This window comes from Trachurus trachurus (genome assembly GCF_905171665.1).
Source record: "Trachurus trachurus genome assembly, chromosome: 21".
NCBI lineage: Eukaryota > Metazoa > Chordata > Actinopteri > Carangiformes > Carangidae > Trachurus > Trachurus trachurus.
The window spans coordinates 30,376,705-30,391,940 of NC_139899.1; the positions used below are offsets into that span (position 1 = coordinate 30,376,705).

The 15,236-nt window shown below is 39.6% G+C and overlaps 1 protein-coding gene across 1 annotated transcript in view; it reads right to left on the reverse strand.

The window, feature by feature from the left end:
• Positions 1–15,236, reverse strand: part of vwa8 (von Willebrand factor A domain containing 8) — a 123,115-nt gene that overhangs the window by 50,725 nt on the left and 57,154 nt on the right. Inside the window, exons 24-28 of the mRNA XM_083997034.1 lie at positions 14,359–14,478; positions 10,623–10,828; positions 5,977–6,128; positions 2,730–2,838; positions 480–618 (exon numbers count right to left, since the gene is read on the reverse strand). Coding sequence (XP_083853160.1) covers positions 480–618; positions 2,730–2,838; positions 5,977–6,128; positions 10,623–10,828; positions 14,359–14,478 — 726 coding nt within the window. The remainder of the gene's footprint in view (positions 1–479; positions 619–2,729; positions 2,839–5,976; positions 6,129–10,622; positions 10,829–14,358; positions 14,479–15,236) is intronic.

A 15,236-nucleotide genomic window follows, 5' to 3' on the forward strand; every position in this document is an offset into this window, starting at 1 on the left:
ATGTTGTATAAATCAGGCTGTGAATGATATATCAACAATCCCCTCTGTAAAAACCTTCAGAATATAGAAAGGGATCAAACTGGAAGGTTTGGTGTCTGAAGCTCAGAATCTGAGGGAAAACTCATTCTGAGAAAACGGCCTTTAAAGACTTGTACTGTAAAATTCCATAGATTGTTAATGTAAATCATACTTTTACGATTGGTTGTGGACACGGAGGAGATGACAGTTTTTCGAGCCTACATCTTTGTTCATATATTTATATTTATATGTTCCGGATAAGTAAAAAAAGCCACAGAAGACAGAAACATTTTCACTATTGTATCTCAAATAAAAAGGTTTTTATTTCACTCTTGTTTATGGTTTTGTGTTTTTCTGTTTTTTTTCTTTAATTCAAAAGCTCCTGTTTTCAAACTTCAGTGGACATGTGTTTATCTCGTGTGTGTGTGTCTGTGTGTGTGTGTGTGTGTGTGTGTGTGTACCGTCTTTGGTGGCGACATCACAGATGATGTTGACTTCGTTCATGGGGAGCTGCCAGTGGGCTTTCTCCTCAGTGAAGCTGAGCGCTCGGCTCTCCTGCCGGTTGCTGGGGTAACCCTGCACACGCAGAAACACGGGGCCCTGCAGACACACACAACACACACTGTTACAGCAACACAACACACACACACTGACACACACACTGACACACACTGTAACTAAGGCTGTGTGTGATATAGCAGCTGGATTCAGATCACAAGGCTTTTGCTTGTTTGTGTTTTCATTTTTTTTGTTCTCCAGCTACAGAAACTAAACTCCTAAAATGGTTTTGTGGTGATTCTAGAAATAATAATCTCCAGTATCAAACATGCAGCCTCAAGCTGATTGGCTGCTGCTTCATACACAACAGCAGCTGCAGGCGGTTTAAACTCAGGTCAGAGTTGTGCAACAATAAAGAAAAATATACACAGTTGGTAAAAACAATAACATGATCCCAGTAGATGTCTGTGTTAAAGCTCCTTCAAAATAAAGGTAGATGTCTGTGTTAAAGCTCCTTCAAAATAAAGGTAGATGTCTGTGTTAAAGCTCCTTCAAAATAAAGGTAGATGTTTGTATTAAAGCTCCATACAGTATAAAGGTAGATGTCTGTGTTAAAGCTCCTTCAGAATAAAGGTAGATGTTTGTATTAAAGCTCCATACAGTATAAAGGTAGATGTTTGTGTTAAAGCTCCATACAGTATAAAGGTAGATGTTTGTGTTAAAGCTCCTTCAAAATAAAGGTAAATGTTTGTGTTAAAGCAGATATCAGTGGAATGTTTTTGTTAATATAAGTCCTAAATAGTCCTATTTTCCGTCAGCAATCACTTACATGAAGTATTTCAGCCTAAACACGAGTCTCTCCGTCACTCTGCTCTGCTGTAACCCGAGGAGAAAATTTTCCTTGTGGGATACAAGTGTTATCCAATGAGGAGAGAGAACGGCATGAAGGGCTGTGTGTGCAGCCAAGGGATGCGCGTGAATGTGGTGACGTAGCACGAGGACCAATTGATGCCTGACAAGGGCGGGGGCTGCTAACTCATGGTGCGTTCAAAGAAACTCGTACTTTGTGTTTTTCCTTCCTGTGAAGTCATACCAGTTCGATCTGGTACGAGTTCACGGGTCAGAAGTTACGAGTGGCCGTTATAGGGAACTTTCACAGACAACAGGATGGTAAAAACACGAGCTACGGGTTACCTGGAACGCTACCAAGTCGTAGTTGTGACTTGAAGCTGTAACTTACGGTTTCAAAAGCCTGCCTTGAACGCAGCATTAGCCGAAACGGCCGTGAAGCTGATATCTGCTTTAAAGCTCCATACAGTATAAAGGTAGATGTTTGTGTTAAAGCTCCATACAGTATAAAGGTAGATGTTTGTATTAAAGCTCCATACAGTATAAAGGTAGATGTTTGTATTAAAGCTCCATACAGTATAAAGGTAGATGTTTGTATTAAAGCTCCATACAGTATAAAGGTAGATGTTTGTATTAAAGCTCCATACAGTATAAAGGTAGATGTTTGTATTAAAGCTCCATACAGTATAAAGGTAGATGTTTGTGTTAAAGCTCCATACAGTATAAAGGTAGATGTTTGTGTTAAAGCTCCATACAGTATAAAGGTAGATGTTTGTGTTAAAGCTCCATACAGTATAAAGGTAGATGTTTGTGTTAAAGCTCCATACAGTATAAAGGTAGATGTCCATGTGTAGTGTGATTATAAAGCAGCTCTAGGTTCTATATTAACACTGTGAAAGTATCAAAGCCTCAGTCCACAGAGAAATGCACACAGCCTGTATTCAGAAACTGAGCCTTAAAACCAGCCGTCAGGACTTCCTGTCACTTTGTGATGTCACAACTAAGCCCCGCCCCCTCACCACCTGGACCCACCATCCAACAACTTTGCAGGATTTGGTTTCTCTGAGTGTTTTATTCTGAAATCTGCTCTATTTTTTATTGGATCAGTCAGAAACGACACTTAGATCATTTTTTGATCCTTTCATGGATCAACCCCTTCAAAATAAAACCAAAATATGGAGCTTTAAAAAGTACAGGGAGTGAGGTGGACTCTACATAGACATCAGTGGAGATGTGGGGGGGTAGTGTATGTGTGTATCTGCTGTACTCTGTGTGTGTGTGTGTGTGTGTGTGTGTGTGTGTGTGTGTGTGTGTGTGTGTGTGTGTGTGTGTGTGTGTGTGTGTGTGTGTGTGTGTGTGTTTACCTTGATGTCTATGGGATGTGTCTCCGTGGGGCAGAGCAGTTTGCGGCGAGCGTTCCCACCTTGGTTTATCGTCCAGTATCCGGTCATCTTCGCCTCGGGCAGGGGCAACCTGAAGATGGAGGGACAACCAACCGCCTGGTAAGACCTGCACTGCAACAACTCTAAATCTTACCAAGAATATTTGTCTTATTTCTAGTCAAAATGTCATTTCTAGTCAAAACTAATCTCATTATACGTAAAATCACATTAAAAAGTAGCTTGTTTTTAGACACTTTTTACTTCTTTCAAGCTGATTTTCATTTGAAATAAGTAGAAAAATCTGATAGTGGAGGAAGTTTTTCAAAAAAATTGCTTTCACTATTAGATTTTTCTACCTATTTCAAGTGAAAATTAGTTTGAAACAAGTGAAAATGATCTAAAAACAAGTTAATTTTTAGGTGATGAGTCTTATTTTAAGAGGAAAGAGTTTAGTTTTGACTAGAAATGAGACATTTTGACAAGAAATAAGACAAATATTCTTGGAAAATTTTTGAGTTTTTGCAGTGTGATGATGTCACACACATCCTTCTCCGTGAAGCTTGGTGAATTTTTCCAGTTTGGAAAATGATGAGTTTGACTTTCACCGTCCTGCAGCCTCCAGTGAAACTAACATGAGCTCATGTTGTTAGAGGCTCGACAGTGAGATGAAGTGTCTATGTGTGTGTGTGTGTCCAGATGTTTACTGTGCTCTTCCCATGAATCACCGCTGGATCGAGGCCACGGCCTGATTGGCTGCAGGTGGAGGGGTGAACGATGCGAACGAACGAACCACAAAACAGAAGAAATTCCAAGGAGGATAAAAAGGATCGTCGTCGTCCTCTAACCATAAATATTTCTATGAATGGAAAAGCAAGCGAGACACATAAGAGGAGCTGTGTCTGGTTTCCCATGTCCAAAATTGGAAATCGAGAGGCAAAAATATTTGCTTTTATGTACACAAGATGTTGCGGGCGACGGCGCAGCGAGTCCAGTGTAAGCCGTTCAAGATGTGGGCTTTAAATCACAGAAACATACAAAAAGAGCCAGCGAGGAGATAATCTATATACAAACCGGGTTATGTCATAATAATAACTCAAAGGAAAATACTTGTTTCTGTTTCTGCCTGCCTCCTCGGTTTCTCAAGGGTTCACTTTATAAAAAGCTGAATTTCTGAATGAGATAAGTTAAAAATAAAACCACAGGAGACAGGAGAAAGAAACAAATATTTTCCTTTATTTAAAAAAGCCAAAGCTGTACATGATGAGACAATGTGGTGGCGGTAGCGGTGGGTTTTTAGGATCTAATCTTTCCCCCCTCTTAGGGGAAAAGTGAGGTAATGTGAGTGATGATGTCACAGCAGCCATTCATTCATTCATTCATTCATCCAGGAATTCATTAATCTAACATCTCAGAAGCAGCGAGGAGACTTCATGGAAGCCTCAGGAGATGTCAGCTGACTTTAAGCACGACAGGTCTTTCTAGAGTTATTCTCTAAATAAAATAAAAATAATCAGTACATGAAGAAGTTATTACATGTATCATTATTGTTTTGCATTATTCATTAATGTATGTTTTTTTCCTTCTTTTTCCTATATTCACTGTATAATCACTAACTTTTTTCTTCTTATTTTTTGTTAACATCTTATTTAATTATTCCTTATTTTCTTGTCTTTACTTGTAACAAATTTGGTTTTTGATGATGATGATGTGTTCGTGCAAAATAAAAAAATAAAAAAGTGTCAAGAGCTTCACTCCTAACCAGAGGTAACACTTCCACCTACGACCACTTCCTGGTTCTGGGAAGGTAAACAGTTCCCGTGGTAACATCAAGAGCTGTTTGCAACAGAGAAGAAACTTCAGAAGAGCAAGTATGGGGAAATTTAGAAAAAAAGATCATATAATGTGATTTGTTAGGTTTAATTTCTAATTTAAAAAAATACAGGTTGTGATTTTTACTTAAATTTCATATAAAAACATAACACTTCTATTGTTCATAAATTATCTTAACCTTATGTTATGTTAAAAAGATAATACTGAAAATCACGAGTGAGTACAGCTTCAGCTTCTGACTCAGTTGCACAAAACACCTTAACTTAAGAGCAACACTTCAGGGTTAAATTACCTAAGGGTATTGCGGAGGATCTCTTAATAACTTTTCTTTAAGTAAATTATAACAGTGATGTGAATGTGTCTGCTGTTTCCATGGAGACTGTTTGCATTAGCTTATGAGGCCTGCATCTGGTTCAACACGAAACATGTGAAGTTTTTCTACTTGAATATAACAAGTAAGGTTTTATTTCTCCTTAGCTGAGGGAGTTTTTTTGTTTTTTTCCCACAGTTTTTCTTCATTAAAGTCTTCAGTGTAACAGTTTAATTAACTTTAAGAGAAGAGAAGAAACTTCAGAAGAAGAATTTTGGCAAATTTATAAGCAAAAAAATCATATAATGTGATTTGTTAGGTTTAATTTCTAAAATACAGGTTGTGATTTTTGCACATTTTAACACTTCTGTTTGTTCATCATTAATGATCTTGATGTTTATGAAGATAAGACTGAAAATCACAAGCGTTGCACAAAACTCCCTTTAAAGCTAAAGGCCAGGGTTAAGGGCGTTGCTCAGGATTTCTTTAGTAAATTACAACAATGATGTCATTGTACCTGCTGTTTCCATGGAGACTGTTTGCATTAGCTTGTGATGCCTGGGTCTGGTTGCAAAAAACATGTTAAGTTTTTCTACTTAAGGTTTAATTTCTCCTTAGCTGAGGGAGTACCGGTAAGTCTTTTATGCAACAGTTTAATTAACTTTTCACGTGATTTTTTTAAAAGTGTAAGATCAAGAGATACAGTAGAAAGCAGGAGAAGAAAAATAAACCTTAACTCAGACTTTAAGGGAAAACCTTCAGATGTTTTGTGCAGCTGTGCTCTGATAAAAAAAAAAAAAAAAAAAAGATTGATTCTTTTAGGAGCTTTAACATAATTAAGTGAGAAGTGTCTGATTGATTTCCAATGATTGTCCTCTGTGTTCAGTCTCTCTGGAGGGACAATTACAGGGGACAACATCTGTCCACCTCTGTCCACGGACTCATCCATTATATATCCTGGTGAGCTGTCAAGTAATGCCCATTTCATCTATATATCCGTTACTCCTACCTCTTTCTGTCCGTGTGTGTGTGTGTGTGTGTGTTCAGTGTGTGTGTGTGTGTCCCTAGCAGCGTCCCCTGCAGCCTTACTCCGTGGCCAGGTGGACGGAGCTCGGTTTGGCTCCGATGGGAATCCCGTGTTTGTGCAGCGCCTCGATCAGAACCTCCCGCGCGTCTTTGTTGTACGAGTCGAAGTCGAAGACGTTCCGCACGACATTCGCCAAACCCTCGTCCGGGAATTTCTGTCAGGGAGTGAGGGGGGAGGGAAAAAAGAGAGAAAAGGAAGATGAGTTTCTTCTTATCTTATAATGAATTAGCTTTTCAAAATAAAATAAATCTTGTGGATTGTGTGAATGTGAGTGAGGCAGATTCTTCTGATTTTAAGACCTATTTCATTTGATATTATAATATCTAAAACATTGTATTGATTTATCTATTATAATTAGATTTCCTTGCTTTGTTCCTCCTCTCCAAATATAAAAATATGCATGGACCAAATGTTGAACATATGATAGCTGTTTTTTTTTGTGTGCCATATGTTCATTTTGATTATTATATTAATGTGTTTGAAGGTTTAAGGTTCATTTATTGTCATTCTAAACAGGCTTTCACATGCAGAGAATGAAATGTGTTACTAGGTCCCAGCTGTGTGATAAAGTAACAGGAACAAAAAACAGTGAATAATAAGAAAAGAAACTATCACTGTCTGAATAAAGAGATAAAAACTTTGAATGACAAAAACATGTTTTGCAGCCGTTGAGCAGCAGCTCACACACTGAGAACCACCGGTCTAACGAAGAGATAATCACACTCCTCATTATGTGTAATTACACACACACGTCACATGTGGCTATGAGGCCGTTTTGAAAAATGAAAATCCATGTGGTCAAAAAGAAAAAAGTTGTTTCAAAAAACTTTATGATGAAGAAAGACATAAAGAGGAGAACAGAACTGAGCTGATATCTGCTGGTGATCGATAGTTATTACCAATACTCACTGTTTCACCACAAAATAACTGATCTGAGTTCAGTCAGTGAGTTTGATCAATGCTCACAAATCACTATTTCATGCTGCAAACTCATATTTTAGGCTCTATTTCCTCTATTTCCTCCTATCTTTTCTTGCTTTTTCTTGCTTTTAATGTTTCTCATTTTTACTATTTTGGGTTTTATTCTAATTTTTTAAAAATAGTATGTTTTTATGTTGTAGTTTTTTTTCCCTGTTTCCACTTCTTACTGTTGAATGTTGTTTTTATGTAAAGCACATTGAGTTGGTATGAAATGTGATATTAAAGCTGCTTTGCCTTCATCAGCCCCGTTATCATCATCATCATCACTTTCAGACCCTACAGTAAACATTACAGTGAACGACCCCACAACCGTCCAGTTTACATATAAACTGATACATAACAATACAAATCAATACCCTCCCCCTCAGCCCAGCTGTTATTGATCAGAACTCCCAGAAGCCTCAGCGGTGAGGAGGTGATCAACACTCCGGCCACAACGGAGCAATCTACAGTATGTTAGTTATATTTTTCTTGTGTTCAGACAATAAAATCAATTGATTTTATTGTCTGACCACAAGAAAAATATAACTTATATATACGAAGACAAAATGAACATAATCAACCTAATACGTGGAGCAATCTAAGACTTTGACTACATGTTTTTTCTTTCCTGCGTCCGTCCCACTCGTCCACTCGTGTGTCAATAATGTTGCTGCTGGTGATTAAATGTCCTGAGTGGGCGGCCACTCGGCCAGTGGGGAAATCAAACATAAGGGCTCATCGTCCCTGAGCGAAGGGTTATTATTGATCCGCTATCGTGCAAAAAATAACTCCAATCAGGATTTCACTGTTATTCTGTCGTCCTGCTGGTTTCTCCTTCATCTGTGAAGAATCTCTACAGAAACATGGAAAACCTCTTTTCCTACAGTTACAAACTTCTGAAACTCACTGAATGTAACACTTTCCACAATGCCACTATGTGTAATGTATGACATAGCATTTAGACTCAATGACAGACATCTCATCCCAATTTCTCTACCCACTCACGAATACAACATGAGAGGGAAACTTACACTGCAAAAACTTATATACAGTAATATCTTACCAAGAATATTCGTCTTATTTCTAGTCAAAATGTCTCATTCTACTTAAAATAAGACTCATCACATTTAAGAAGTAGTTTGTTTTTAGACACTTTTTACTTCTTTCAGCAGATTTTCACTTGAAATAAGTAGAAAAATCTGATAGTGGATCAAATTTTTCTTTCTTCCTCATTACAAGCAAACAAATACTTGTTTCACTGGCAGATTTTTCTACTTATTTCAAGTGAGAATTAGTTTGAAACAAGTGAAAATGATCTAAAAACAAGTTAATTTTTAGGTGATGAGTCTTATTTTAAGTGGAAAGAGATTAGTTTGGACTAGAAATGAGACATTTTGACAAGAAATAAGACTTTTTTGGAAATTCTTGGAAAGATTTGGAGTTTTTGCAGTGTATAAAGGGAAAGAGATGGAAACTGAAATGTACAAGTCTTAGTGTGACCGTTAAAGGACCACAGACTTGGAATGAGGTTGAGAGCACGATTAAAGAGTCTGCATCACTGTCTATTTTTAAAAAGAGATTTAAAAAAAAAACTGCTGCTGAAATATGTTTAAATCAAGCTCGGTTTGCTGTTTTTTTTGTTTCATGTACCTGTGCCTGATGAGTCGTTATTGTGTTATTATTGTGTTAAACCATATACTCTGTGTACTTATGTAATTAGATGGTTAGGGTTAGGTTAGATTTTAGGTAGAGATAGGAATTGTATTATTGTATTGTTGTTTTGATGTCTCGTTTCCCTTTTTACAAGATCATGTCTGCTGTATATTATGAATTGAAAATGTATTTTGGATTTTAAAATGATTTGTAAAATAAAAACGAACATTGAACCTTGAAACCCCGATGTTTAATTTAAAATAAAACAATTTTCTGTTATAGTTCTTGTCCAGTTTAATCAGGACCAGGACCAGGGGCGTCATGCAACCCAAAAATTGGAGGGGGCACAGTGATGTGAATGTCCTATTGGCACGCAAAATTATTTTGGGGATGTCCTCAAATCACTTATTTTGGGCACTAACGCTAGTGCTGGGGACTGAAAAGTTGGTAAACTGAATTTCAGAAACATTATCTTGGCTAACGATGTGGAACAGTAAGGTGGATGCACCTCAAAAAACGTATTTCACTGCTCCATGTATTGATTTTTCGGCAGCTTCGTTGTAAACAAATGCACATGGCCATATATTTATTTTTCAAGGCTTCTTTGTAGGGCTGCCCCCAAATAGTCGACCAAGCACTGGTCGACCAAAAAATCATTAGCCGACCAAAATTTCATTGGTCGATTGGTCGCAGGAAAAAAAAAAAAATTTGGAGCCGTGTCTTGTCAAAATTAAGCCAACATCAATGACTGAACTGTATAGGAAAGGTTATGGGGCTTTTATTTTGAAGGGCCAGATACAGGAAGTCGTGACGTGACACTTTTTTTTTTTTTTTTTTTTACACTGCACGGCAGTCTCTCTCGTATCACCGCTGTCACCATAGCGGGTGCTGTCTGAGCTCCGGTCCCGTCCCACAGCGCTCACCGGCGGTCAGTCTCAGTGTCACGGAGCAGATCCATGATGGTCCCCGCTGCAGTCAGAGACATGTCTATGCCCGCACCGCTCCACGCCGCGGACCCCCACCCCCGCACCCCCGTCACACAGCCTGAGCTCAGTAACTTTTTATCCTCCTCATCTACTGTGTTTATTGGTGATAAACGGGCATTCTGCCGGTAATAACGGTGAAACCCGACCGGCTTGTTGTTGAATCTCGGACCCAACACGGCCGGAGTCACGAGCATTAATTAATTAATTCTCAACCTGACCGCGGGCAAAAAAAAAAAAAAAAAATTTTTTTTTTTTTTTTTATTAAATTTTTTTTTTTTTTTTTTTTTTGCGTCAAGGTGGGGGGTCGATTAGTCGACTAATCGCCATAAGTGACGACTACTGGTCGACCAACAAAATCTTTGGTCGGGGGCAGCCCTACTTCTTTGTAAACAGATGCACATGGCCAGGGACTGCTAGCAAAACAGCGGAAAAGCGAGCGGACTTGCATAGTTCCTCTTTGATTAAACATTTGAAATCCCTAGTTTAATGTTACACTGCTCTCACATTTCCATTGAAGGTAGGCTACAGCTCCCCTCCCCAAGCACAGACGTTGTTTTTTCCCCAAGCACAGACTGATGCAGGCAAGGTGCGTGTGTGTGCGTCAGGGCGAAAGAGACCACATCCATCAGAAAGGAGGGGGGTTGTGATTTTTGGAAAAAGGCAATGATGTCTTTTTGAGATGGACTATGACATTATTTGAAATACATTTCACTCAATATGACCACTGATCATAGCTAGATGGTAAAATAATAAGTAAGGTAAAGTAAGTAACAAAAAAAATCAAAAAAAAAAAAATATATATATCCCTCAAATCTGAGGGGGCACGTGCCCCCTCCGTTTCTATTGACATGACGCGACTGACCAGGACCAGTGTGTGTGTTTCCTCTCTGCATTATTAAAGCGTCAGTCAGAGCAGGAATGAGGTCACATCACATCGTCTTTATAAATTATTGATGAAAAATCGTCTGAGAGACACAGACAAAAAAGAAAAAGCTAAAGCTACAGAGTGTTGTCCAGAGCAGACGAGCTGCTCGTCCTCCTCTGACCTGCAGGTGTTTGACGATGTTGACGACCTCGCGGGTGGAGTAGGGGTATGTGATGGTGCCCTGGTCGGCCATGGAGCGCAGCTCTCCGAAGGCCGCCACCAGCTTCTGCAGCGTGGCGTCGGGCACGTCGGGGCCGTACTGCTTGAGCATGGCCAGCTCGGCCTGAGGCTTGGGGTTGTCCACGGCGTGGCAGCTGAAGATATCTCCTGCTCAGAGGACGACAACAGAGACACAGTCAGTCAGTCAGTCACACTTAGTCCAGTCATTTTATGGAAAAAATAAGGTTCAACAAATTGCAACAGAAGCAAACTCAACTGATTTTGTATCCTCAACATGTCCTGAGTGAGGGAAAAAAAGCCCAGAAGAATCCCATCAGGGGAAAGTTTTGAAAAAGACCCAAATATAAATATATCCCATTCATTCGCCTATTCATTATTTTTCTCATGTGAATAGCCTAAAATTTTTTACCTTTAGATATCTCCATGTAAATTACTGAGTTGATTACTTACATTAAGACAAACAAAAAATGTATTACAAGTTTTTTGAAATTCTTTGTTAACATGAGCAAATTTGCATAAGTTTGCATAAATGTTTTGCATAAAGGTGCTGTGGTGGTACTCCATTGGTCAACCGACAAGAAACCACTTTAAATTTCAAGATGACTGACCTTATTCACGTGAGAAAAATAATGAATAGGCGTATAAATGGGATATATTTATATTTGGGTCTTTTTCTAAACTTTCCCCTAATGGGATTCTTCTGGGGTTTTTTCCCTCACTCAGGACATGTTGAGGATACAAAACCAGTTGAGTTTGCTTCTGTTGCAATTTGTTCAACCTTTTTTTTTGGCTTAAAATGACTGGACTAACTGTCCGACAGGTGTTACAAGACGTACAACAACACAACCTTCAGTACAGACACACAACAACAGCAGCACCTGCAGCTGTTTAAAGCTGCAGATGTGCAGCATCTTCAACTTCACAAACACAAACCCACTCAGATTCCAGGACTAAGTGTGTTTGTGCATTAAAACCTTCAGAGGAATTTGTGCTTTATGAGCCGGGACCTGGTCTGGGCTGCAGCAACCAGCAGCTGTGAGGTCACGGGACAAACAGGAAGCGATTTAAGACTAAATATCACATGGTTCACACTGTCTCGTTGGTTTTAACTTGTTGCAGGCATCATCTTCAGGACAGAGGTTTTTGTTTTATTATTGTTTCATGTGGTTTATTAGGAAATACGTTATATCATATCAAGATTTCATCTGTTAGGCTCATCTTTCTATCGCCTGCAGTTAAAACATCATTCATCAGGTCACAGACGAGTGTCGGCCTGTCGCTCTGCACCGCGGAGCTGCAGCTGGTTCACTACCATGTGCAACAAAAAGACATCGCTGTTGCAAAACTGCACTAATAAAAGTAGGAACAGAATTTTTTTTATCCACAGGCTCCTAGATCAAAACCGCTCTAACCCAAAGCATTTTGTACTTTAGGCCTATTTGATTAAAGCAGATATCAGTGGAATGTTTTTGTTAATATAAGTCCTAAATAGTCCTATTTTCCGTCAGCAATCACTTACATGAAGTATTTCAGCCTAAACACGAGTCTCTCCGTCACTCTGCTCTGCTGTAACCCGAGGAGAAAATTTTCCTTGTGGGATACAAGTGTTATCCAATGAGGAGAGAGAACGGCATGAAGGGCTGTGTGTGCAGCCAAGGGATGCGCGTGAATGTGGTGACGTAGCACGAGGACCAATTGATGCCTGACAAGGGCGGGGGCTGCTAACTCATGGTGCGTTCAAAGAAACTCGTACTTTGTGTTTTTCCTTCCTGTGAAGTCATACCAGTTCGATCTGGTACGAGTTCACGGGTCGGAAGTTACGAGTGGCCGTTATAGGGAACTTTCACAGACAACAGGATGGTAAAAACACGAGCTACGGGTTACCTGGAACGCTACCAAGTCGTAGTTGTGACTTGAAGCTGTAACTTACGGTTTCAAAAGCCTGCCTTGAACGCAGCATTAGCCGAAACGGGACAAGGAAATTCATGCAAAACCGCTGATGTGCGTTGCCTTCAGGGACAGTTTTTCATCAACAGTCTCTGTATTTCCCTCTAAAACAACTCTGTGTGGTAACGTTGTGTTATTATCTCATAGCGTGGTGAATGTGCAGCTCACAACTTGTCCACCAGAGCGTTGTGGAGTTGTTGGATTGTGTATTTGATGAGTTTGATGAGGGAAACCAAGAAATCCCATAATGAGCCTCCGTAGCGTAGCTCTGAGCAGCTCACGGCTCTGCTCCGCCGTTCTAAAAACAGCTTGCACCAACAATTAAAGGTAACGAACCTACTGCTATAACTATAGGGATTATGGCAATGGGCCAATTTGCCAAAATGTTGAACTATCCCTTTAAACCTTGTGTGTGTTTTTATGTACTTGGCTGCTATTTATGTAATTTTTACTTCTCGAGGGACAGCACAGTCTTGGGGGTGCAGTCAGGACTTGATTTCACTGCTTGCTGTGTGTACTCTATGACTATGCATGTGACTAATAAAGAATCTTGAAGTTTTGGGATGGATTATTGTTGCTGGCTTTGCACAAGAGGAGTCTGGTGTTATTCCAGGGGTCCGTGCATGGAAAGGCTGCAGAAACACTCACTTTAGTACATGAGGATCATCGTTACAGGACGTCAGAGTGACCCACAGTAACCCACATCCCACATTCCCTCTGCAGGACGGAGCAGCAGCAGTTTGTTTAGACTTGTTGTGTTTTTGGCTCTGGGAGTTGTTGGAGGAGACGAGGAGTGAATCTACCAGGCATGAGGACACATGTCTCTGGTTACTGCTGTGAAACAACGTCTGAGAATGAGAACAACTTTCTAATCCTGATTCATAACAACTGCTGAGATGATTTCACTACAATCTTCTAATGGAGCAGCTTTTCAAAATAAAAGAAATCTTGTGAATGTGTGTGAGGCAGATTCTTCTGATTTGAAAACCAATTTCATTTTATATCGTAATATTTTAAAACTTTTTAAAAGTGTATTTATTATAATTACATTTTTCATTACATTTTATTACTTTGTTCCTCTTTTCCCAGGTCTTTTTTGTGCTACTAACCATGCCACTGCCCTATGTTCATTTTGATTATTAATGTGTTTCATGGTTTAAGGTTAATTTATTGTCATTCTACACATGCTTTCACATGTAGAGAATGAAATCTGTTAGTCTGGTTGCACCAGCACAAATAAAATGACATTAACAATGTAAATAAAAAGATAAAAAAGTTTCCATGTTTTGACCAATGATGTAACTATTGTCTGTATAAAGAGATAAGTTCCTAAAAACTGTGAAATGAGGAAAACATGTTTTGTAACAGTCCAGCAGCTCAAACACTGAGAACCACCGGACTAAATAAGAGATAATGACACGTGTCATTATGTGTAATTACACACACACATCATTATGTTACAAATAGATACTAATAATAATAGATAATACATCTTTTATTTTAAATTGACTTTTTCTTTCTTCAGCCAATGAGACGGACGGGGAATGGAAAGACTGTCCATATGAAAATGAGATTAACAGTAAATGAAGGTGGATGTTGCATGGACAGGTGTGTGTGTGTGTGTGTGTGTGTGTGTGTGTGTGTGTGTGTGTGTGTGTGTGTGTGTGTGTGTGTGTGTGTGTGTGTGTGTGTGTGTGTGTGTGTGTGTGTGTGTGTGTGTGTGTGTGTACCTAGAGCTCCAAAGAAGTCATTGCCCAGGAAGGGAAACCCGGGTCTGTTGGCCAAAACCAGCATCCTGAAGTCTGGGTGCATGACGATGGCGTTGGGTCGACCACTGGCTTCACGTGGATCTGTGGAGGAGAGAAGATAATCAGAGTTAACACACACACACACTTCCTGTTTCTGCCTGTATCTCTGTCTCTTGGATCCTTAAAGGGATAGTTCAACATTTTGGCAAATTGTCCCATTGCCATAATCCCTATAGTCATAGCAGTAGGTTTGTTACCTTTAATTGCTGGTGCAAGCTATTTATAGAACGGCGGAGCAGAGCCGTGAGCTGCTCAGAGCTACGCTACTGAGGCTCATGGGATTTCTTGGTTTCCCTCATCAAACTCATCAAATACACAATCCAACAACTCCACAACGCTCTGGTGGACAAGTTGTGACCTGCACATTCACCACGCTATGAGATAATAACACAACGTTACCAGACAGAGTTGTTTTAGAGGGAAATTCATGCAAAACCGCTGATGCGCGTTGCCTTCAGGGACAGTTTTTCATCAAGCAGTCTCTGAATTTCCCTCTAAAACAACTCTGTGTGGTAACGTTGTGTTATTATCTCATAGCGTGGTGAATGTGCAGGTCACAACTTGTCCACCAGAGCGTTGTGGAGTTGTTGGATTGTGTATTTGATGAGTTTGATGAGGGAAACCAAGAAATCCCATGAGCCTCCGTAGCGTAGCTCTGAGCAGCTCACGGCTCTGCTCCGCCGTTCTAAAAACACCTTGCACCGACAATCAAATGTAACGAACCTACTGCTATGACTATAGGGATTATGGCAATGGGTCAATTTGCCAAAAATGTTGAACTATCCCTCTCATGTTTTGAT